This window comes from Ischnura elegans, chromosome 6, assembly GCF_921293095.1.
Source record: "Ischnura elegans chromosome 6, ioIscEleg1.1, whole genome shotgun sequence".
In the NCBI taxonomy this organism is placed as follows: Eukaryota; Metazoa; Arthropoda; class Insecta; order Odonata; family Coenagrionidae; genus Ischnura; species Ischnura elegans.
This window is the reverse complement of record NC_060251.1, coordinates 83,083,002-83,106,984: the sequence shown is the minus strand read 5'-3', so window position 1 is coordinate 83,106,984 and position 23,983 is coordinate 83,083,002. Positions and strand designations below refer to the sequence as shown.

General features: G+C 39.9%; 1 protein-coding gene across 1 annotated transcript; it reads left to right on the top strand.

Moving 5' to 3' along the window:
- The first annotated feature begins 14,808 nt into the window (after positions 1 to 14,808).
- On the top strand, positions 14,809 to 23,539 carry LOC124161077 (arrestin homolog). The gene is made up of 8 exons (XM_046537249.1): positions 14,809 to 15,047; positions 17,099 to 17,220; positions 17,923 to 18,051; positions 18,708 to 18,914; positions 19,900 to 20,088; positions 20,183 to 20,371; positions 21,598 to 21,766; positions 22,247 to 23,539. Exons 1-8 carry the CDS (start codon positions 14,981 to 14,983, stop codon positions 22,393 to 22,395), a joined length of 1,221 nt encoding a protein of 406 aa, XP_046393205.1. The 5' UTR covers positions 14,809 to 14,980; the 3' UTR covers positions 22,396 to 23,539.
- The last annotated feature ends 444 nt before the right edge of the window (positions 23,540 to 23,983 follow it).

Here is a 23,983-nt window from a genome sequence, read left to right as displayed (position 1 = left end):
TGTATCCTTGTTATTAAAATTAAAAATTCATTTTTAAAAATTTTCTATTTTATTTATATCCATGATATACTTAATTGTAAACTTAGAACACAATGCAATGGGCTAGATAGGGTGTCAAAGTAAATGGAAGTGTAATATGTAACCCTTTAAATGCAATTAATTGATGTTTTGGAAGAGATTGATGTAAATGCACTCAATCTCCTGGAAGAATAAAATTAAAAGTAATGTTAAAAAAATCTGTGATAAGCACTACACCACGGAAAAATTGTTGAAGAATAGAAAATCCACAGAAGTATTTTTGAGTCCAACCCCGTTCCAAGCGTGACGATGAGCCGTATCACACGATTTGCAACCCATGCATTGTAGAATTTCAAAATAGATACTTAACGGGCCTAAAGAAGATTTTACTTAAAAACAGCATCTTGAATGTTCCAAGTCCACCCCACCTCCTCTTCGGTAATCAGAGGATAATTTTACACATAGCCGGAACTGGGAAATTTGTCAGGGGGGAAAAAGATCAGTTTGCCACCCCCCCTCTAGCCCGATCCCCTAACGCTCTCACCCACCCCCACCTCTCTCTCACCCACCGCCACCACCACTAAAATATAACACATCCATAAGCTACCTTTTTTTTTGAGATGCGATCGTTGAAATTACACACCGCATGTTAGCTTTTTAAAAGTTTTATTGAAATAATTGTTTAAAAAATTATAAATTAATAATTATTGTTTAATAATTTAATTAGAAAATTTGAATAAAATTTTCAAATTTTGCCTCCTCAGAAATCTGCCGCCCTCTGCCACGGCATAGTTCCGGGCATAACTCTATGGTTCCGGGCCTGTTTTTACTCGTAAATAATTATTCTCGTTGCGCAGAGCAAATTTCAAACCACCACCGGCCTTGCTTTGTATGAAAACGACACCGTATTCAAGTCAATCATATTAAGAAATTCTCATTATTTTCTCCCCACTCCATTTACCTTCCACCACCCACATCATATGGGGATGTGATGAATTTGCTTTAAGAAAATCGCATGAGTTTTTCCAAGGAACAACTTTACCAAATTTCATGGAAGCGCCATCAAATTCAACGTTTTTGGCAGGGTTACCATGATTAGCTGATCAATTAAGAAGGACGATTGCCGACTCTGCCATCTAGCGATTGAGTTTACTCTCGGGGAAAATAAGGTGGATAGAAGTGAGTGAGATTGTCCTGTTCTTATCATCTATGTCCAAAATCTTAGGCAAAGGAGGAGAGAGGTTGACCAATTATAAAATTTGATGCTGGGAAATCCCAAATACATTTTTTTACGCAAGGACACTACTCGCTTTGGTCTTTAACCTCTGTAATTAGTTTAGTAAGTATTACGGCTGATCACATGAAAAAAATTTGGACTGATATTCAAGTTTCGCTCTGAGAATTCATTCCTGTGCAGTTAGTTTTTATCTTTGCCTTCGGATAATATGAGAATTATTCTAAAAATGAGGGAACAAATAAAATAATTTCAAGCTTGACGTGGTGGAAATACGATACATGCGTGATACAATATAAAACACCAATGATAATTTTTAGGTTGAAGCTCTCGCGAGTCATTGCAGCTGTTGATGATGTTTTTTCGGGTGTTCCCCGCGTCCTTATTCGTTTTTTTGCCTGAAGTTTCGTGGCCGTGACTCGTCACTTTTTCATAGCGAAATCCTTCTTCTTTCTTCCCTACATTCACAACTGCACTGCCTACTATGGTTTTGACACTCTTATGCCATTTCCAAGGGGAGACCATGAGAATGATGTAAGTGTCGAAACCATGGTCGGTAGTGGAGCTGTGTAATTAAGTGTGGAAATTACTGCTGGTGTTTTATATTTTACTAGTAGGCCACCCGGCGTTGCTCGGGAAGGATAGTACACGGAGAAGTGGGAAACTTGACATAGCAGGATTTTTATATATTTTCTTTGAGCGTGTCAATAGGTGTGCTTATCCGGTAGGCTGTCCAACCGCAGAAATTGTATGACTTGACGCAGGGGCGGTCTGGTCAGGTCGGCGGGTCGGCGATCGCCGACGGCCCCGAGCTTAGGGGGCCCCCACAACGCCCGCGTCTATCGTTAAGTGTATATAAAAAATGTTATAAAAAGATTCAGATTACTTCAACCACTTTTCAACTACTTTTTGCAATTATAAAGTTACACGTTTTCATTTGTAGCTTTATATATTACGTTCTCCTTTCCCTTGGGCTACAACCTTGTCGCGGTGGAAAGGCTTGCGCGTTCCTATGACCCCTAGAGCTGCACTGGCGGGATTAATCCCAAATTATTCCCGGTAGGGCCACCCATGCCAGATAGGTCGAAGGGTAGGAGCCAGACGAAAGGTAGTCCACGTGATGGTGTCACGTGAAAAAAATATTTGGAATGGAAGTGGGAATCCCTACCAACTATCTCTTCCCTGAAAACATGGAGTACAACCAAATGAGCCTCGGAATCTCATCGCCCGGGACCCGTTCGCAAAGGGCGGGTGTCGGGCACGGCAGCGAGGTCGGCAAGGTCCTCGGGATCGCCAACATGCGAAATCCTTGTAGAGACTTATCATCATCATCAGCAGCAGCAGCAGCGATGAAGAAGGAAGAAAAGAAGACAAAGAAGATGGAGAAGAAGAAGTCGGCTATAAATGTAGGGACGTGGAATGTGAGGACTATGATGAGGGCGGGGAAGTTAGAAAATATCAAAAGGGAAATGGATAAAGGGAGGATGGATATCTTAGAATTATGCGAGGTGAGGTGGAGGGATTGGGGGGGGGACTATTGGAGTGATGGGTGTAGGGTTATATACAGTGGAGGGGAAGAGAGCCAGCGAGGGGTAGCTTTAGTATTAAACGGGAAGATGGGTAAGCGTGTGGTAGGTATAGACCAGGTAAGCGATAGGATTCTGGTGGTAGAAATTGAGACGCGGCCCACCAACCTTTTGGTGGTCCAAGTTTACATGCCCACTAGCAATCATAGGGAAGAGAAGTAGATGAGGTGTATGAACAGCTCGAGGAAATAATTAGAGACACACCGGGTAAGAAAAATCTGGTAGTAATGGGGGACTGGAACGCCTCAGTCGGGGAAGGGAGGGATGGAAACGAAACATGGAAAAGTCCAGGGGATGTGGGGAGATTTCAAATAGACTACATTATGGTAAGACAGAGATTTAGGAATAGTGTGAAAAATACACTCAGCTTCCCTGCAGTAGATGTGGATTCGGACCACAATCTAGTGCTCATGAAATGCAACGTAAGATTCAAAAGATTTATGAAAGTTAGGAAGGCGAAGAAATGGACCGTAGAAGCCCTGAAGGGGAGTATGAGGAGAGAATATCAGGAACTAGTGGACATTAGTATACGGGAGATTGAAAGTACTAAGACTGTTGAGGAAAGATGGGATGATATTAAAACGGAAATAGTCAAAGCGGCGGAGAAGTCAATTGGTTACGTTGACAGTAGAAGGATAAAGAAGCCGTAGATAACGGAGAACATGATAAGGGAAATGGAGGAGAGGAGGAAGTGGAAGAACGTGGACACAGAACAGGGCAAAAGAATGTATAGGGAACTGAATAATCGATTACGACGTGAAAATAAGAGGGCAAGGGAGGCTTGGTGGAAAAGACAGTGTGAGGAAATGGAAAAGTTCCAGAAGGATGGAGAAGTAGGCGCGTTGTACGCCAAAGTTAAGTCGCTATCGGGCGGCAAAAGAGGACAATCCATGTCTAAAATTAAGGCTAAAGATGGGAGGATGCTAACCGAGCGAGAAGAGGTACATGGTAGGTGGAAGGAATACGTGGAGGACCTGTATGACGGAACGAACAGACCAGAGAGATTGACTCTAGAGGAGGAAAGTGCAGTGGAGGAGGATAATCTTGGGCCGGAGATATTAGATTCAGAAATAGAGAGATCACTCCGTGATATGAAGGCTAGGAAAGCAGTAGGCGTGGACAACATCCCGTGTGAGCTTCTGAAGAATCTAGGGAAGGAAGGTAAGAAAAGGTTTTTCGAACTAGTGCGCAGGATCTATGAGGAGGGATGTTGGCCGGAGGATTTCGTGAAGACGGTTTTAATTCCGCTTCCGAAAAAGAAGAAAGCTGTGGAATGCGGAGATTATAGGACTATCAGCCTAATATCGCATGCGGCGAAAGTGGTGCTGAGGATATTGAGCAGACGAATGGAGGCGAGGGCAAACGAGTATTTGTGCGAAGATCAGTTTGGTTTCAGAAGAGGGAAGTCAACTCGTGATGCAATAGCAATAATGAGGTCCCTCGTGGAGAGGAACCTAGAATATGACCAGGACGTATATGAGTGTTTCGTGGATTTTGAAAAAGCGTTTGATAGGGTGAACTGGGTAAATTTGATGCATATTCTCAAGAGAATAGGTGTAGATTGGAGGGATAGACGACTGATTCGTAATCTGTATCTGTATTCGTAATCTGTATTCGTAATCTGTATTCGTAATCTGTAATTCGTAATCTGGCCCAGACTGCGCAAGTGAGGGTAGCGGACGGAGAATCTGGGTGGGCAAGCATTGGCCGAGGTGTGAGGCAAGGCTGTCCTCTATCGCCGCTGCTCTTTAACGTGTACGCTGAAGAGATGGTAAGGGAAGCGTGGGATGAGTTAGAAGCTGGGATAAAAGTGGGAGGAATGATGTTCAAATCAGTGAGATTCACGGATGATCAGCCGTTGATTAGCCAGTCAGCGAGGGGGCTTCAGGCTCTAGTGGATGCGTTATACGAGCGTTGCGAGGAGTATGGGATGAGGATAATCACAAGAAAACTAAGTTTATGCGGTTTTGTAAAGCATCACGAGCGAGGAATGTGAGACTCAAGATAAAGGTGGGTGGGGAATAACTTGAGCAGGTTGAGCAATTCAACTATTTAGGCAGTACGTTAGAGGAAAACGGATACAGTAGTAAGGACATCAGGAAGAGACTAGCATTAGCGAAGGAGGCGTTCATGAACAGGAAGGAGCTTCTGAGAGGATCGTTATGTAAGAGCTTAAAGAAAAGGTTAGTGAAGAGTTTGATTTGGAGTGTAGCTCTCTACGGTGCGGAAACGTGGACACTGAGGAAAGAAGACGAGAGATTGGAGGCATTCGAGATGTGGGTATGGAGAAGAATGGAGAGGGTGAAATGGACGGAGAGGAAAAGGAACGACGAAGTGCTGGATATGGTTGGCGAGGAGAGGCAGCTTTTAGATGAGATACGGAGGAGACAGAAGGTATGGATGGAGTTAGTGCTTTGAGGTTAGGGGATGTTGAAAAAGGTGTTAGAGGGTAGAATGTTAGGGAAACAAGGGAGGGGAAGGAGAAGAATAGGATTTTTAGATAGATTGAAAGAGAGTAGGCCTTACAGTGAATTGAAGAAGGCAGTGCTGGAAGGAAAGGGAGGCTCCCAGATCACTTCTTGAATACTCCACGGAAACCTAACTTAATCGATAGAAAACTGTAATAATAATATTACGTTCTAAGTGAGAAAATATCATACATAAAAGATAAAATGAAGGTGTTAGAAGATTAAATAGAACCTTACGATTATATGAAAGGGCCATTCGAGAGGGTCATTTAGAGATTTTTTACATGACCGTGCAAGCACATGGAACAAATTCACTAAATTTTTAACAGAACCATATTACAATATTACAGTTTATAAGCTGTGAAATATTATTTTTCATGACTTTTATCTAATTTTTAAGAGCCAGAAAAGCGTCAAAATCCATTTCTGAGCATGCAATTTCCTTAAGTTTTCCGGGGGGCCCACGTGATGAGGAGGAGAGCCCCATAATTAGTCCCAGCCGAGGGCCCCAACTCTCCCCTGACCGTCCCTGACTAAACGTAACAAACAGTAATGAGAAAACGACGCAAAGGACGCCTCAAACGCAACCAAATGTAGCACCAAGGGGTTCGGGAGTATGAGATGCACCTACGAATTAACTTCGGTCGCAATACATACAGCCGTATGGAAACTATTGGCGGACAGACAAACAGCATCCTCTTTTATATATTTAGAAGAAGATTATGTAAAAATCAAGGAGTTTTTTTTCAGTGTTCGAGGCCCATCGATTTTGCACCTAAAAGGGTTCTCCTGGGGACGCATCCGATTTGGTAACAATGAATGACTTTTGGGTTTGTAAGGCATCACGAAGAACAAAGGCACGCCCATCATTCGTCGCCTCGATTGCAGTCTGCCTTGATGGACTCGAGTATGCTATCGGCCGAGAGATACCCCTCGCGCTTGTGGGCTTTCTGTCCCGGAATGCATTCCGTAAAGTGTTGCGCCGCAAGACATTTAGCTGCGGTGGGGTGGCGGCTTTGGCTATTATTGAGCTATACCTCATTTGCTCCTGTGATTTATCCTCTCGCGTGATCGCTGTTCAACTTATTGGAAGGCAATTTCTCTTTCTAAATAGGATGAAGTGAAGACGGTGAAGGAATGCGATGAGTGAATTTGGATCTGAACTCCAGTTCGTTACTTTTGTGGCTTAGTTTTTTTGCTAGATTTTGATTCTAAATCTTCAAAATACACCTTCAACTAGCTCAAGACAAATTTTCATCGACATTCTCGGTTGATCTACATAATACGGGTGTGTGCCTTCACCAGGGCCGGGACTAGGATATTTGTCATCTCCCCTAATCCTTACTCGCTCCCTCCCTCCCCCTCTCCCCACCACTATTAATATGAGACATCCGCAATTTTTTTATATGAGGTAGTTGAAATTACACACAGTATGCTTGGTATTAATAAGTTTTATTGATTTTGGATCTAAGGTTTCCGCGGCGTTTATCCATATGAGTCACGGCTTTCGGGCGTTCCTCCGCGTTGTGTTTTCCATAGGTGACGACAGTTTCTCCAGCCATCCTGCTGGCGTCTCACTTCAGACCTGAAGACGCCCGTAGGATGGCTGGAGAATCTGTCGTCTCCTATGTACAACACAACGCGGTGGAACGCCCGAAAACCGTGACTCTATAAAGTTTTATTGATATAATTGTTTAATAATTTATAAATGAATAATTATTGCTAAATAATTAAATAAGAAAAATGGAATAAATTTTTAAAATTAACTCTTCAAATTTTTCCGCCCCCTGAAATCTGCTGCCCAGGGCACGTGCCCCCTCTGCTCCGCCCTTTTAGTACCGAGCCTGGCCTCCACCCAGGGTTTAAACCCCGATTCCTGAAGTCAGTGGTCAAACGACTTACCCACTATTCCACCATGTCCCCGTACTTTTCAATATCAAGAGTATATTTTCTGGTATATGTATCCGCAAAATATATTGATACGATTGTATTAACATATTTTGCCTACATATACCAGAAAATCTACTACCTATCAATCTGCGAGTATTAAGCTACGTCGATTGCTTGGATCAAAAAGTATTTATTCAGATTTTATTATTTTAAGCAACTTATATGCAGGTGATTGGTGGAGTATTTTTTACGCCGTATAATTTTTTTCTGCGGGAGATTGGCAAAATATATTAAAACGATTGTATTGCATTTTCCCGATTGCTGATAATTTCCTTCGTTCTCTTCCAAGCTTATACATACTTGTACAAGATGAGACTTACTCCGTGAAATTAATAAAATACACAGGAAAGCTGCGCGATTCGCCAAAAACTGATGTGGGCGTACAGAAAGAGTTCAGAGATGTTAAACGAACTGGGCTGTGATCGCTAGAGATACGGCGGCTGCGCGCTATGCTTATTGCTAGATTGTTTAATCGATTGAGACTAAATATGTTTAACAAGGCACGAAGAATACCTTATTAGAACCAGACTATCTATACATCTAGATCCAACGGGAACGATAAATTAAGAGAAATATTTTGCCGAACGGATAGGTATGGAGGTTATTTGTCCCCGAACAATAAAGGACTTCAATAAATGCTAAGCGTAAATTCGTCGGAAAATTTCCTTTTTATATGTGAACGGCTGGTGTCCTTACACCCCCAGCCACACACCTTTTGAGGCTTGCGGGGTATTATGTAGCCGTAGATGATTTGAACTCGATACAACGAACCATCAGTGAATAGGTTGGTAATAATTTTCATTTTTCCGTGCTTATATTCGGTCGTATCTTTAGGCATAATAGCCTGGTAGAGGTAATTTTTGAGAGAGAAATGGATGGAAAGTATGGAAAAGAAATATCGCGAATAAGATATGTGGAGCAGGTAAAGAGGGACCCAAAAAAGAAGAGTTGCGTGGGGACGTAAAGATAAGCTGTACGAAGAATTGGGTGGAGAGGTTCGTCAAACCCATTGTAGTATTATTATATATTTGTATCTGACATTTTTATGATTTTATTTGTTTTAGGAGTAATAATAGAGAATAGTCCTTACTTTCGGCTGTAAATGGGAATCCAACTTAGGATGGGGGACAATCCTGGTTTATTCCGAAAATGCTTTGTGCAAGCCGGCCTTAACCAGCTGAATGCTTCAGATACTCCACATTGGTTTGGGTGACTGGTGCTTAAATGCTAAGGAATACCCTTGAAAGATGTTAATTGCGAAATAAACTGCAATTGACATGGAACTTACTTGTTTCTCTCTACCAGTCCCGTAGCTCAAGTTAAGCCTAGATTAAGCCCGTGAGACGGTCGAATATTTGAATTTGCTGCCTTACTTAGAAGTTAGAGTATTAATTCCTAGATTAACCTGACGACTCCAAACTTGAGCCTTGGCTAAGACGCACTATGTTCCCGGTGAGAAATTTTTAGTGGAATATATCTTCCCACAAGTACTCTGTGCAGAGGACATGGAAGCCCATGAGGCTGAAATCTGCCTCCTGTGCTCATTTCCTAGATTTATTTGGACTTATGTGCAACTTCGGTGACTGGCTCGTACCGCAAAGGAGGGCGATAAATTTTCTTCGCTTCAGTAAATAGAATTTTGCCTTAAGTATATATGCCTTTATATAAGTGGCTTCATAACATCGATTACCCCATAGCTAATGAATAACTATCCGATTTCTATGGAGAATCAACTATCGAATTAAAATTTTGAAACAGGCCAATAGACTTCAGCTCCTAACTAATTATGAACTTCGCAGAAAGCTAATCTCCATATCAAGTTAAATCGGCTCAGTGAGTGTTTTCAGTGAGCCGCAGCGTTGCTCCTGCTGGCTGAGAACCGCCTTCCCCAAATTATCTACATTTCTAACCGGGTAGTTTGTACACATTTTTGATATGTATATCTTTCGTATTTACATAAGATGTCTTATTTCGATAATTTTCATGATATTCATATCCATTCCATAGATGTCCGCGCAAAGCTGAAATATTTTCCACAATTGGGACTATTTAACTTCAAATTTAGGTGTGGATATGAGATTTTATTACCTATCAATCTGCGATTATTTAGGTACGTCGGTTGCTTGGATCAAAAAGTATTTATTCAGATTTTATTATTTTAAGCAACTTATATGCAGGTGATTGACGGAGTATTATTTACGCCGAATAATTTTTTCTGCGGAAGAACAAAAAAATCTAAAGCCAAAAATAAGAAATCGGTTTTATAACATTTAAAAAATTCTTAATCTCATGTATCGGTTTTGTTTTGTTGAAGCTGAAAAATTAGAATTCTTTATTATAAAAATATTTCTCTTGAGAGAAATCACGATAATAATTTTAAGAATACCTTCACCACTCGGATAGAGATGTTGTCTTCATTTTTTACAACTTTAATTTTTATATTGGTGTAGAATGCGGTTCAAAATAAATGTCAGGACTATAAATGCTCGTGGGAAAGTTTTAACCGTAAGATTTTCGGAAAGAAGCGATCTTCTTTTTTGTCCCTCTTTCTGGTATATCTGAGTTCAAACAAACAGCTTTTTTATCGATGGTTACAGTTATAGGTATTGCAGTCACCGTTATCCTATGCAGTCACACTCGATGCAGAGTTGAAAGAATAGGACTATAACGCCGAATGAAGCGACGGATTAGGGAGCTTCGAGCATTGGCGAAACTAAAAGTGGCACGCGCTAACTCTTGGGGCCGTATCTAGGGAACCACGGGTCTTAATTCGAAAATATTTTAACTACATCATGTCAAACGTCCGATGTGTCGTTGGATACCAGAGAAAATCAGTTAAGAAATACCACCAGCTTCGTATCGCCGTTCATTTCCGAAAAACAGCCAAAAAATCCAAAATTTCTATGCGATGCGGCACGTCTTCCCGATAACCAATGCAATACTATTATAGAGGATATGTTTTTGCACCAATTGGCATAAAATGAGGGGATGTTCCGAAATAAATTCAAAAAATAAGGACCACCCTATTGCAGCGTGGATTCAGGTACCCCTGCAAAGAAGCGGGAGTGATATTATTTCTTTATGCAGGTGTATGTGAACTTATGCGTATTTGGTAGTCCATTTTGGTGAAATCTTGATAAGATGTAGATGGGAACCTTACTTTCGTATTTTGACATGAATCCATATCGTTTTTAAACAATACCATTCTAAATATGTGTTTAATTTATCGTCTATTAGTTACATACGTTTAATTTCATTCAAGTAATTCAAACAAGAAGTATGTATTCGAGTTTAACTGGAAATTTTTACGTTTTTGCTTCTCATTTATGTCCTCAATGAAAACAGTTGATAGGTATATATTTTATATAAATATATCAAAGTTTGCGTATATGTAAAAGTTTGAGGCATTGAATGTGAGACGTAAAACGCCCTTCAGAGACATATTTTGATGCTAGAAAACATATGATTGAGTTGAAATTTATGGTGGAAAAATTGTATAACTTACCAATTTTGTGGGATATAATGTTATCACGTGTTGTTCTGCTAAGTCGCTGCATCTTTTAAAATCAAGACAGAAATAAAATATGACTCTCGCCGTTTATTTATCACTGCTAATCAGTTGAGTTCCACTGCATCACAAGTTTTGTATATAATGTTATCCTAACTCTTTCCCGATGAGGCTGAAAATTAATGAAAAGTGCGCTCCATGGCCCAGAGTACAATCCAGAAATATTTCCTATGCCATCCTCGCTTTATCCCTAAGAAATTGTTGTTGAAAATCAATTAATTCAGTCACCACATACCGTAGTGTGTCTCAAATCTGCATTTAGTCCTGAAGGAATGAGTGGATTGACCAAAGGTAAAACTTTCAAGATAATGAGTTCCGCAAAGTAAAAATCATATGCGTAGCCATGGCGTTTATCTCCCGAAATCTTTGTATGATATATCGTCATTATGTGACTGATAATAGAATGTTGCTGCGCACTCGTGCTTTTCTTTCCTCTACTATTCTGAGATGTATGGAATAAGCGAATATTGGTCAACACTAAAGCAACTGCGAAAGATGCCGAGACGTTGATGATATATTTAAAATCACCGGATTAACATAAGGCACATTTTATTACCATTGCCGTCTCAGTGGATGTCCTATTTTAACTTCTGTAGACTCAACAGTTCCGGAATATCGTTATTTTAGTATTTGTAATAGCCTTTGTCTATTGTATTTAACTGATATTATTCATCAATATTTAATTCACTCGTTTAAGCATTAACATTCATCAAGAAGCGCAGTGGAATGCATTATGCTGTCAAAGTTTGCGAAAGGTTTAAAAGGTGACAATATATGTGTTTGATGGTGGCAAGAATCAAACGGAGTTATGACAAACTGGTGGCAAAGTGATATATTTGCTGGATCTTACAATTGATACAACAGGCTATGTACACGAGTTCTGAATTTTCATAATTTAGTCTTATTGGAGTGGTCTATTCTATACTAAATCGGTGAGGAAAAATCCATCGCAGTGATATATATTCTCTTCCATTTTGTTAATTGTGCTCTGAAACTGTATCTCTGTTATCTGATCCCATAAGTCAGTGGTGAAATGACACGGTCTTCATTATTCCCGGTCGCGTCCATTGGAAACGAATTGAAGTTAGAATGTAATTTAATCGTCTGTTAGATGGTGGACGTAATTAGTCAGCCATGGCGATGATCCAATTTCCGTCGCACGTTTGCGAAGAGAGCCCGATTTGAATCGTTGGCACTATGTACCCAGTGTGGTGGGGTAATTAATAACTGTATTTCGCATTAGCGACAGTGCCCTCAGTGATAGTAGGGTAATTGATGACAGTACCCTCATAATTGTCCACAGGACATTACTATGGGAGGGGAATCCGTGATAAGGGCTGATGAGATGCTGGAGGCTATGCAGGATACGGGAAAAATAAGGAAGCAAGGAAAAATAGTTTTTTTATATCCAGGGGAACATTTTGACCTCGCGGTGAGCTGAAGAAGGAAACATAGTAATAATAATATTGTATTTATTGCTCGAAAAATTAAATAACGGGAGCAATTATGAAATTTCGGGAGTGAGGTAGCCAAGTTGGTGGAGCATTTGGGCTGCTGATCGAGGGGTTCTGGGTTCAAACCCCGGCAGAATTCTTAAGATACCTCGCATCTAAATCATCGAAGATTGGGTTGGTTTGATGGCTATATTGTTGGCTTCCTAGTCCTTAGGATCGGGTTCAATTTTCGGGGGTGGCGGAGAATTTTCAGAGACTGTCCGATCCCTACTTGAATGTTGCGCGGAGGACATAATGAGCGCAAAACTCAGTCCATCGGATGGGACGTTAAGCCGTGGTCCCCTTAGCGCCTTTCGTTGAGAGTAGGCTAATGCTGACGCCAGGTTTCGCTACATCCTTCCTTCCATGTTTTCCCTCATGGCGCAAATGACCTCAGCTGTCGATCGCCTTCTCCAAATACTATACCATACGTTCATTGTAGTACGAGATGGGTCAGAGAAAGGAAGTAGCCCCCTCAATGGCTTATGTGAAATACATATGCCTATGGCTAAGTCTTTCACCTATCTAAGCCAGCGTTGGTTTTAATCATTGAGTTAGTGACTATTGCATTTATTCAGCAGGCGTATTTGGGATTATGAATTCCTCTGTTGCATTTAATCATGTGCTGCTCATGTGATGCTCATGCATCCAAGAGCTAGAAGGGGGAAAACAACCAGGCGGGATTCGAACCCTCGACCTTTGGGTTAGAAGGTGAAAACTTTGCCTTGCCACAACCGAGGCCGATATAATCAGAGATTGAAGGCATGCATGTGAATAGATTGCCTCGTTCTTCGCATTTTTACATCTCATTTTCTAATTAGGTCTCATAAGAAGTAACTCCTGGCTCAAGGTACAGTGTTTACAAGACAAAAGAATTGTTAGCTGTGTAACTATTTGGGTCAAGTTATTCTTGATTGCATGAAAATCTTGCATATAATTTTTTTGTTAAATTTAATAGATTAAAACCATAATCTAGCCTTAGTGCTCTTCAGTTACTTTTGTTCGTGTCCGTAAATTGATTACTATGCCGGCCTCGGTGGCGGCGTGGTAAAGTCCCCGCCTGCCTGACCGAAGGTCGCGGGTTCGAGTCCCGACCGGGTAGGTGGCCCCTACCCAGGGCATGGTTGTGTGAGATAGTCGTTGTTTCATGTTGTACTCCCCGATGTAAAAGGCCTTAAATGAGCTGTTTTCGGGGCGATGAAAATAAGTAAATTAATAAATGTTCGTTTTGAGTCTGACGTTTTAATTCTATACTGCCATATGTGCTGTCTCAACTGGCGTGTGGTGTGGGCTAGTTATCCTAAAAATAACAGTATCACGATTTTAAGCCAATTTCGAGTATTATGATACTTGCTAAATTTTTATCTTGCTCTTATATTGCGCGTAGAGTTTCTATGCCAATGTGTTCGAAAATATAATGTCCTGGTTTCGTTCTTTCTGTTGGACCAGAAAACAAAAGTATTGCGGCCCCAAGATGATAACCTGTGTTCTATTTGTTTGAAATACCGGCCGGTGTAAGGGCTCTTAATAATGTCCGATTAATGAAGGCAAATGCTGAGTGATAATCACTAATAATATCAACAGCGCAATCAAGTTACTCAATGGAGCGGGTATTTTCTCTATAATAAGGTCTAGTACTCCTTTAAATAGTGATACGTCTCAGTTGAATTGTAATGGCATACCAAAAATATTGCTATACACTGTAGGATTTGAATGACCAATGCCGTTCATACGCCCTAGCACCCATTGCTGTTATTATTGCTATAATTGGAAGAAAAGTTCATGAGTCTATATTGCGGAAAATTACTTGTTGCTGACTTTACCTTGTGCTTGTGAATTATGTCACCGATACCACACTATCTTTTTGTGAGGATCTGTTAGTTGTGGTACTGCTTAGGGAAATCAATTCTTGAAAACTTAAAACTACATTTTTGCCATTTAAAATAATGAAAGCACTTGTCTATTTCGTCACTTATTTATTTCTACCGATTCAGATTAATAAAGAAGTGTGGAAAGAGACAAATGCTTTCATTACGTTAAATATCAAAGATTTCCACCGAATTACGCCAAAAATGTATATTTCATGCATTTTTGCATTTTGAAGTTGTAGCCTGAAATCGCGATTCTAAACTTAATTCCTAGAGTTAATTTTGATGGTGTACTTAGAATATAATTACTTCACTACTCCGATATTTACCATCCTTATTGCCCTGCTAGTAGCCTGCTTGTCCTGATGAAGTATTAGGCACAAGCCCAGCAATAGCAATCGTAGACTCTTAAACAGTCTCTCTGATGTGGCCAGTGGAGAATTTCTCTGCTTGGTACAGCCACGAAAAGGAATGCGGTCTGAATGCTTGCGAGGAGGGGGGATGGAGGTAGGGGGTGTCGTACAGCAAATGCTAGGAGAAGGCAGGGGTACCAGGGGAGGGAAACCCTTGATGTGCACCCAGATGGAGTATATAAAGGTTGCGGCGACCAGCGGTCCTTTGTAGGGTATTATTGCCTGCGACGAAGAAGGAACTAACTGTAGGCGAAGGAGGCCTATAATCTCCGAGGATAGTGGAGTGTCGCCCTTTTGTGACGGTATTTCAATTGAGGCGGAGTGAAGAAGCCATCCTCTCGTTTTCCAGTCTGTCCTTCCGAGCGCAGTCGGCATACAAGAAATGATCTCGTTAATTTTTCTCTTCTTCGTCGTCGCCGTAAAAGTCTTCAAGAAAACCACTCCCAATGGTGAGTACCCACGACCCGGGGGCTGCAATTCTCCGCGGTTTAGCGTTGAGCCATTATTCCTTGGAACTGTATATCCGTGAACGAGGTGGAGAGATTCTATTGTAATTCGGTCCAAATACGCGGGGTTCTTGAGCTAATTTTTTCAGCCATTAATCATATACTGGTTGAACCGGATTATTCAAATTAGATTTTCCGGGTAACAATGGCGAGATTGAATTACTCGGTTATAGGGACTCGGTAGACTAAGTAATTATGTTTTCCTCTCCAATTTTCTGTATTTACTTGCTGGATAATTTTTTGGGAAAGTAATATAATAATTTTGTTGGTTACTATACTTTCGAAGAGTTATTTGCTCGAAAAAGTACTTTAAACAATAGCCTCGATTTATTGTTGGTTCAAATTACTAATTTGAAGTTACTCAAGGCTGAAATTAGTAATTCATTAGTTATCTTTTGGTTCAAGAGTACTCGTTTTCTTTTAATATATTTCTACCTCATTTAAATCTCATCGTTTCTACCACATTTTTATTATTACTGAACTTGGTTTGATGATTGAGGTTAAATAAACGATGCAGGGAACACTGATCGTATGTTTACGCAAACGAGGAGAAAATTGTGTGAAAAGTTGATATGATGAGAAATTGTTTCGAAAATGCTGTCTAATTACAAAAAATACACGAATTTATTTTAGGGCCTGTAATTTGAGGTTTATGCGGTAGTTTTGCTGTAAATGACTCGAGTATGGCATTTTAATATCTCTTGTTTTAGGTTTCCTGCCAATTCACTACTTTCTAAGCCAAATAGCTCTAGTGAAATCACATTTTCTGAATTGTACGTATAAAGTGATGCTTTGCCCTGGGTATGAAGCGGATATTATTTTTGAAGCCAAGTACAGAGAGAATGTTTGAATATTTATTCAGGGAAAGTTTCATTCGCAGAACATTTTTTTAACTGTCAAGTAAAACAGCGATGAAAGGGTGGCAGTATTGTTTTAAAAAGTAAGGTATTCATAAGTTTCTGCAATATGCCATCGCAATATGCTGAAACTAGTTTGGAATGAATTAATTCATAATGTGAAATCGCCAGTTTATTTCTTTCACCGATCATAAATAAATATTTTTAATATTTCCTGTGAATTAATACTTTCGTATTCTCTACAGATAACTAATCTTTCCATGTGTATTATCGGGTGATGTGAAATGTTATGCTTAGTAATTTTTTCTGTCAAATGTAGTTATACTATCGGTTATTACAGACTACATTGTATTCGCTAACCACCGTCTCTATGCTGATACTATTAGCAAGTTAATGGATACTAATGTTAATAAGGCAGTGTCATCTCACTATTTCTTACCACTGTATCTTCATTTAAGGGGAAGTGAATGAATCAGTATTGTTTTTGCATTCTTTGACTGTTTACGCATATGTTCTCTGTTAAAATAAAATGTTGTATCGTTTTTAGCCCTCTTACGAAATTTTATTTTCGGATCTTTTTACTGAATTCTGATAAATATTACCATTCTTCTCTCATTTTTTGTTGCAGTCTTTTTGTCGCATTTCCAAATACATTTACGCTCGCCAAGCTGCTACTTTATTTTTTTGAGTGAATTATTAAAAATGTAGCTTATTACTCTTATTGTGTTCCGCGTTTTTTTGCTTAGTGTTTAAAAAAATTAAATCCCTTTTCTTCGTGCTCTACATTATTTGACGCTTTCTGTGCGAATCCTAACAAAATTTTGACGGGGAATCTCCTTTGACGGTGGTGGTCACTTATCTCATTATCCTTCCGCGTTGAGGTTCTTAGAAAAAGCTCTTTAGTAGGCAATCCCTAACCAAGGCTACCGCGGTATAGAATATGCTTCGGTAAGTGGCTAAGGAAACACGAAGTGGTCGCATGACGCAAAAAATGGTAAATCGCCGAAAAAAATAGCCTTTGTGAGTCCTTAACTTGATAATATCGTTTCGAGAGAATAGCCAGTTGTTGAAGCGCTCTTGTTGCCACTACTATTCAGCGTTTTTTTTTCTGAAATTTTAAATGGTTTCTTTGAACAGGCAAAGTCACTGTCTACCTCGGCAAGAGGGACTATGTTGATCACCTTGACCATGTTGACCCCATCGATGGAGTCATCGTGGTCGAGAGCGACTACCTGCGAGGACGCAAGGTCTTCGGCCAGGTGAGTGAATTATTTGAACGCATCCCCTTCAAAAACGGGAGAATATAAACATGTTCATAATTTAAAAATCCTTCAACTTTATTTATTCCGTATTATTTGCGCGTTTACAGACTCACTTTTAGTATAACTCAGCATTATCAGATATGCGAGTTAATATTAAAGACGCCATGGTGCATTTTGTGATAAATGCGCTACGCTATCTTGTTGAATCTCTAAATTCGAGGGTCTTAAAGTAAAAAAATGATGCTGTTCCCGTTGTACCATCACTGAAATGAAAATTTTCCTCAATCATTGAGTTATCTGATTTATGTGCACCTATTGTATCCAGTGACTGACTCGATTTCGGGGAAATCATGTTATTTATTTTCAATCTATCACGGCTTGAAGTAATTCCCTCCCTGATTTTATTCCAATATTTATCTGTTTCAAAAATCTTTAAATGTTAAGCGTTGAGCATAACTTTTAGAAGGAATAATTCCGTAAAAATGAAATGGGAGAGGAATCTCAATTTCTCAAATAGACTCTGGCCTCAAGATGAAATAAATCAACGGCAGAAATCATTCGGTAACTCTTATCTTATAATCCTCAAAGATGGAGACACTTAAACGCTCATTTCGGGGTATAACCTTATGAAACGATCTGTTTCACTCCAATAGTGACACGTATTTTTTTCTTAATTTTCTTAATCCTCATGGTCCTAAGGTGACAGCAACTTACCGCTTTGGGCGGGAGGAAGATGAGGTGATGGGAGTTAAGTTCAGCAAGGAGATGGTGATCGCTAACGGACAGATCGTCCCGCAGAAGGATTCCAAGGAGCTGACTCCCATCCAGGCAAGTGTGGAAATACGAAATAGCTGAATGTTACCCGTAAAACATCATTTAAATTATATTCCAACCAGTAAGATCCTCAAAATATCTGCTGAAAATGTCACCAAAATATCAAAATTATAATTTATTCGGAACTAATGTTGTATATTGCGACTTCCATTGATGTGTCCCCACTTCAAAATCATGTCATTAGCTTTTTTTTTTATATATTATGACCAAATAAACGAAGAATCAAACAAATTTATGCTTTTTATAACTTTAATCTTGAAGTGGCTGACACCCTCTATAAAGTAATAGATAATATTTATATGTCTGATTCATTCCGTCAACAGTTCATACAGAATTCAGTTACCCTTACGCACTCACTGGCAAAGTACTCAAACATTTTAATACTGTAAGTTCCTTTAGTTTCATCCGCGAAATAGCATACAACCTTATTCGTTCCACTGGTTATAGCTTTCTAGGGAAACGAGAAGCACTATATAAGAACTTATCAAGCAGCTGCTACGTGTATATTTTGAAAAACATGCCTCCATTGCTAGCCTTCAAATATTATAGTTTACCGAAATAAATTTTTGCCATTCAACTATTGAATCTACCAAGTTTTTTCAGCGTGATAGACGTTTTTTGACGGAGAGTGATTGTTTATTTTACTGCAGGAGAAGCTGGTGAAGAAGTTCGGAGCCAACGCTACTCCATTCACCTTCAACTTCCCCACCTGTGCCCCATCCTCCGTGTTCATCCAGAACGGTGAGGATGATGGCGGCAAGCCACTTGGAGTTGAGTACAGCGTCAAGGCCTATGTTGGCGAGCACATCAATGACAAGACCCACAAGCGATCCTCCGTCGCCATGGCCATCAAGAAGGTATTGAATGATTTCTGCATATCAAAGCATGCCCAAATAAAAATGGCATTATGAAATAAGATTAAAAAAAAATGAATGCACAAGTTTTACTATTCGGTATGAAATGTAAAATTTCAGACTCAAATTTGCACTTTTAAGCAGGACCCAAACGTCTTTGTGTAATTTTATTGCGGCTTCATTAAGGATATTAGTTTAAGACTCCAAGTAACACTTTTTTTATGGCTCGTATTTATTCAAAGTCGAGGTGAAAATTAGAATCAGACCACATATTCGCGTGCATTGAGTATTCGGAAAAATGCCTGAAATTTACTTTTCGGTATGAAATATAAATTTCAAACTGAAACGTAAACTTGAAAACGGAACTGCTAAATATTTTCTTAAATCTTACGGTTCGATACAGGATATTATTTTTAACTCCAATTAACATTTTCCAAATTCTTGGCGAAAATCAAAATCAGCACTGCGTGTACTGAATACTCCAAATCGACCGAACGAGGTGTACGCTTTATATTGTCACTATGTTACAAAACACTTGTTTTACAATACTTTGCTCGAAAGGTAGAAATTTTTAAATGTTACAGAACTAAATTGCGACAAGGCCAATTGCGGTCAACCTTAACACTGTCATCCGTACTTAACGGTGTCGGAGAAAGATCTTGAGGACTTAACCTGGTTTGAGTCCGGGTCAGTGCATATTGGAATGTGTCTGGGATTTTCCATGTTTCTGCGGGCTTGGCTGAAGGCACCCAGACTAGCGTGCCATAGTTCACCGTTTTGGATCAAGCTTGAAGGACTCTAGCAATGCTTTACAGCCAATTTTTAACGTAATATTTTTGACGTGCGACTTCAACTTACTGTTTGAGATACTGAAACTCAGTTCATACGCGTACTGCTAATCATTCGATCAGGTAATAAGATCCATGAGTTAATATCCTGGCTGGGCAAGGCTGGACAACTGTTTGATGGCCGATTTATTTATTCACAGATCCAGTACGCTCCTCCAACCCGAGGCGCCCGACTGCCAAGCTCTCTCGTCTCCAAGGGATTCACCTTCTCCCAGGGCAAGCTTAACCTCGAGGTCACCCTGGACAAGGAAATTTACTACCACGGCGAGAAGGTTTGCGCTAATGTCATCGTCAGCAACAACTCCCGCAAGGCTGTGAAGAACATCAAGGTAGAAAAGGCGACCATGCCTGAAATGTTGCTTAGGAACGAAAGCCAGAGAAATGTCTTCTGGATGTTGTGTACGAATCGATTCTTTCCCGCAGGTCATGGTTGTGCAGCACTGCGAGGTCACCATGGTCAACAACCAGTTCTCTCGATTCGTTGCCGAGATGGAGACCAGGGAGGGCTGCCCAATCACCCCCGGTGCTTCCCTCACCAAGTCTTTCTACCTTGTGCCCCAGGCCGCTTCCAACAAGGACCGACTTGGAATTGCACTTGATGGACACCTCAAGGTTCGGGAACATTCACGTAGCCATTGGCAACCACAGACATCCTCTCTGACCAAACACACATGCCTTCAGCTGGTACCCCAGAACCTTATACTTTCAGGCACTATCCTTTGAAGTTGGCCCGAAAACCACTTGGGTCCACTTATTAACCAGATTTATTTTTCGCAACAGCCTAGATCGGTTATAATAGTCTGGAGTTGGAATCTTATGATAAATATTGAGATCGACAACGTAGAAATTCTCTCGGACCCAGCAAAAATACCTTCAAACATTTATCCCATTAAGCTACCCCCTAGAATGTGTACTTTCGGGTCTCTTCCTTTTTAACTGCTTCGGCCCTCTTATCGTCCAAAGCTGTTTGTATTGACCCAGATCGGCACTTGTATCTAGAGTAAATGATAGAGCCTTGTGATAGTTGATGAACGGCCTGGACTACTTTTTGATGTCCTCTTGTAATGTGACCATAAGAAATTCAGGACTTGATTTTCACTCATCGAGTATCATTGCAAAGGGTACTTTTACAGGGGAGTTGCATGCAGTTGGAGTATTTTTACGACTCGAGGTTCTCCATCGTGCATCAGAATGTTTATTCTTTATTTCTTATATTACTATTTCAATACTTCATCTTGCCTTTTAGAGAATAGTGGGCTGAAATGGTGGTTCAGATTCTGGCCAAATGACAGCCTTATTACATCATATCAAGCTTTGACTAGAATTGGAATCGTGCATAAACTTTACGTCACCATTCGGAATGATAATTGAATATTGATGCTCATAATTATAATTCTCCTTTAGTCGCCAGTCTTATAATAGTTAAAGTGAGTTGGGTAATTACTATCAAAATTGGGTTTCTGTGGCTTAATGCAGTCGAAGATTATTACAAATTCACAATTCTTAGGGCCAAAATCCTCACAGCTGCGAAAAATTACTATCCTTGCCTTGTGTCATATCTTTTGCAAAGCTTCCACGAGAACTATTTTTACCTCTCTCTTCCTGTTCCATGCTAACTATCCTTCAGTCCTATGCTTCATCAGCCATCTTTTATTTACTGAATTGTAGTCTCTAAATTGACTACCTATTCCTTATTGTCTTTATTTAAGTCTTGCCCGCCTTTGAATAATTTTTATCGCTTTTATTAGTTTCCCTTCATCGCATATCTACCGTTCTAGTTTTTTTCCAAATCCTTTCCAACCTACTAAAGTAACCTCCTCTTTATTCTTGAATTGCAGGAAGACGATGTGAACCTTGCCTCTTCCACCTTGGTTCCTGAGGGACAGTCTCCACATGAGGCGATGGGTATTGTCGTCTCCTACTCTCTCCGAGTCAAGCTGAACTGCGGTGCTCTCGGCGGTGACCTCCAGACCGATGTTCCATTCAAGCTCCTTCACCCAGCCCCAGGTTTGTATCCCATGGGACTAATAAGTCAAGAGCCATGCGTTGAAGCACTTAATGCTATTCTTAATAAATCGATAACAAATCCATTCGTGATCGACACATTCATATTTGAGGAAAATTTTGGGTAGTAACTGCTGTGGTAGAAATTTAATCTATTATCCAGTAATTTTGCTCTTACTTGGAATCATTGGCCCTTTCATATTGCCCTTTCTTTTTGTTAAATCGTTTCATGCAAACAAAAAGTGATTTTTTAGGAAGAAAATTGAGTTCAACGTAGTTTTTTTATGATAATTAAGCAGAATATATGTCGGTTAGAATAATTGATGACCCCCAATTAGAAACCATACATTTCAGAATTAGATCATTCACGAATATTCGAGGAAATTCTGTCTCATCTGAACGGAGTAAATGGATATCTATTTCTCAACTTCAAGGTCGGCATCGTGAAATTCACAGCCTAACCTCGCGCATTTATCTTTTCAGGCTCAATGGAGAAGCAGACCATGAACGCTGAGAAGAAGGCCAAGTCCCTGGAGCGAACTCGCTACGAGAACTCCTGCTACACCAACGATGACGACGAGAACATCGTCTTCGAAGACTTCTCCAGGCTCCGACTCTCCGAGCCTGAGTAAACGATGAGCAGAGACGAAGGAGAGGGCCCGACATCACAAGCACGAGATCACCCTACCAATTAAGATCAATATGTTGACCCTCTTTTAAGTTTCTCTCTCTATCTCTCTTCCCAGAATATGTCCGGAGGTCCTAATTTTAACAAGGTTTCATTTGCCAAACATTCCCATATCCTTTTAAGGAAAAAATTTAAAAAAAAACAAACAAAAAAATTGCTTTCGCGCCTTAATTTGTATCCCCCCCTCTCTCGATCCGCCCTGGCGCTTCGTGTATATCTTTTGTTCAGGTCTCCGGGCGGAAAAAATTCTGGGAAAATTTCCAAACGCTTCTTATAAATGATTTCGATACCCGCCACTCTGTGGCGTAATCTAAAATTTTGTTCATTTTTCCATCCGTCCCACGCCCTCAAAATATTTGCTCCCTCGCACCGTTTTTGAGATTCAATTCTCTGTTTTTATTCAGTTCGCAATCGCCTTAAACTTTCGCGAAAAACCCGGGAAATTTTGTAAAAAAAATATAAAAAAAGCTTTGCGTAACTATTCCCCGCACAGCGTAGTGGCTAAAAAAAACTCCTCGATTTAGGCGCCGCCAAGTGGTGAGGAGGGGACACAAGGTGGCGGGCGAACTGCTATGGATTCAGTTTGCAATACCGGAGATAAGAGTCCATCCAACGGCTTTGCTTATCATAGCTTTGCTGCTATCGATTTACCTGTTCACGTGATAGACTAAGAAGAGTCTATCCTTCCCTACTTCCAGTGTTGTCATCTGAGGGAAGTGCTAATGTAATTTCATTTTTCCACATTAGTAATTCAGACTTATAAATGAAGCCTGCTGTTTAATATCTCCGGTCGTCTAGGCCACCTTGCGTGCTGAACGCCTGAAGGATTTTCATGTACTCTCATTGTGTTTATTTCTGAGTTAAAACGAATCACATTCATGCTTGGTGAACATGTGTGAAATGGATTCCTTGAGTCATCTCAGGAATAGCAATGTCTTTTCTGTGAATATGCTCTCGACCTGGTAAGAAAGCTTTAATCACAGTTTTTTGGATTATTATGTTTAATATGGTCAAAAAATTTCGTTTATGTTCTGAATCCGAAGTTTGAATTTTTGTACTTTGGGAATAATAAAACTTATGAATGACAATATTATTGTTTTATTTTATTAAATCCCATCCCGTTTATCTGAAAACGTCGGAAAATACCATTATTTTATTGAAATCATAGTTACTCTATTGGTAATGTTTGATTGGTAAGTGATGCTTTGCGCCGCCTTAAACCGTTTCGATGACAAATACAAATTAGAACACCTAAGTATATGTACGAAGTCACAACTTTGGACTAATTTATGGAGAAATTAAAGCTAAAAGGAAATATATCAACGATATACCCTTTGTGCGGGATATCTGTAAAACTTGAATGCAGAACATTAAAGGATCGTGGAAAGGTAAAACATTTTGAAGAGCATTGTGTTATAGAATCCTGAAATATATTATCTTATTTGCTGAGAAGCACAAATCTGACACACACATTAAATTCATGCATCAAAATATCGGTGGAATAAACAATTTATCTATACATTCCTATGAAT

What these genes read in the sequence shown, in the direction of transcription:
- LOC124161077 (XM_046537249.1), top strand. Translation starts at nt 14,981, where the DNA reads ATGATCTCGTTAATTTTTCTCTTCTTCGTCGTCGCCGTAAAAGTCTTC. An exon ending in CACTTGATGGACACCTCAAG is followed by an intron (nt 20,372 to 21,597) that starts GTTCGGGAACAT and finishes CTTGAATTGCAG; the next exon opens with GAAGACGATGTGAACCTTGC. An exon ending in GCTCCTTCACCCAGCCCCAG is followed by an intron (nt 21,767 to 22,246) that starts GTTTGTATCCCA and finishes TTATCTTTTCAG; the next exon opens with GCTCAATGGAGAAGCAGACC.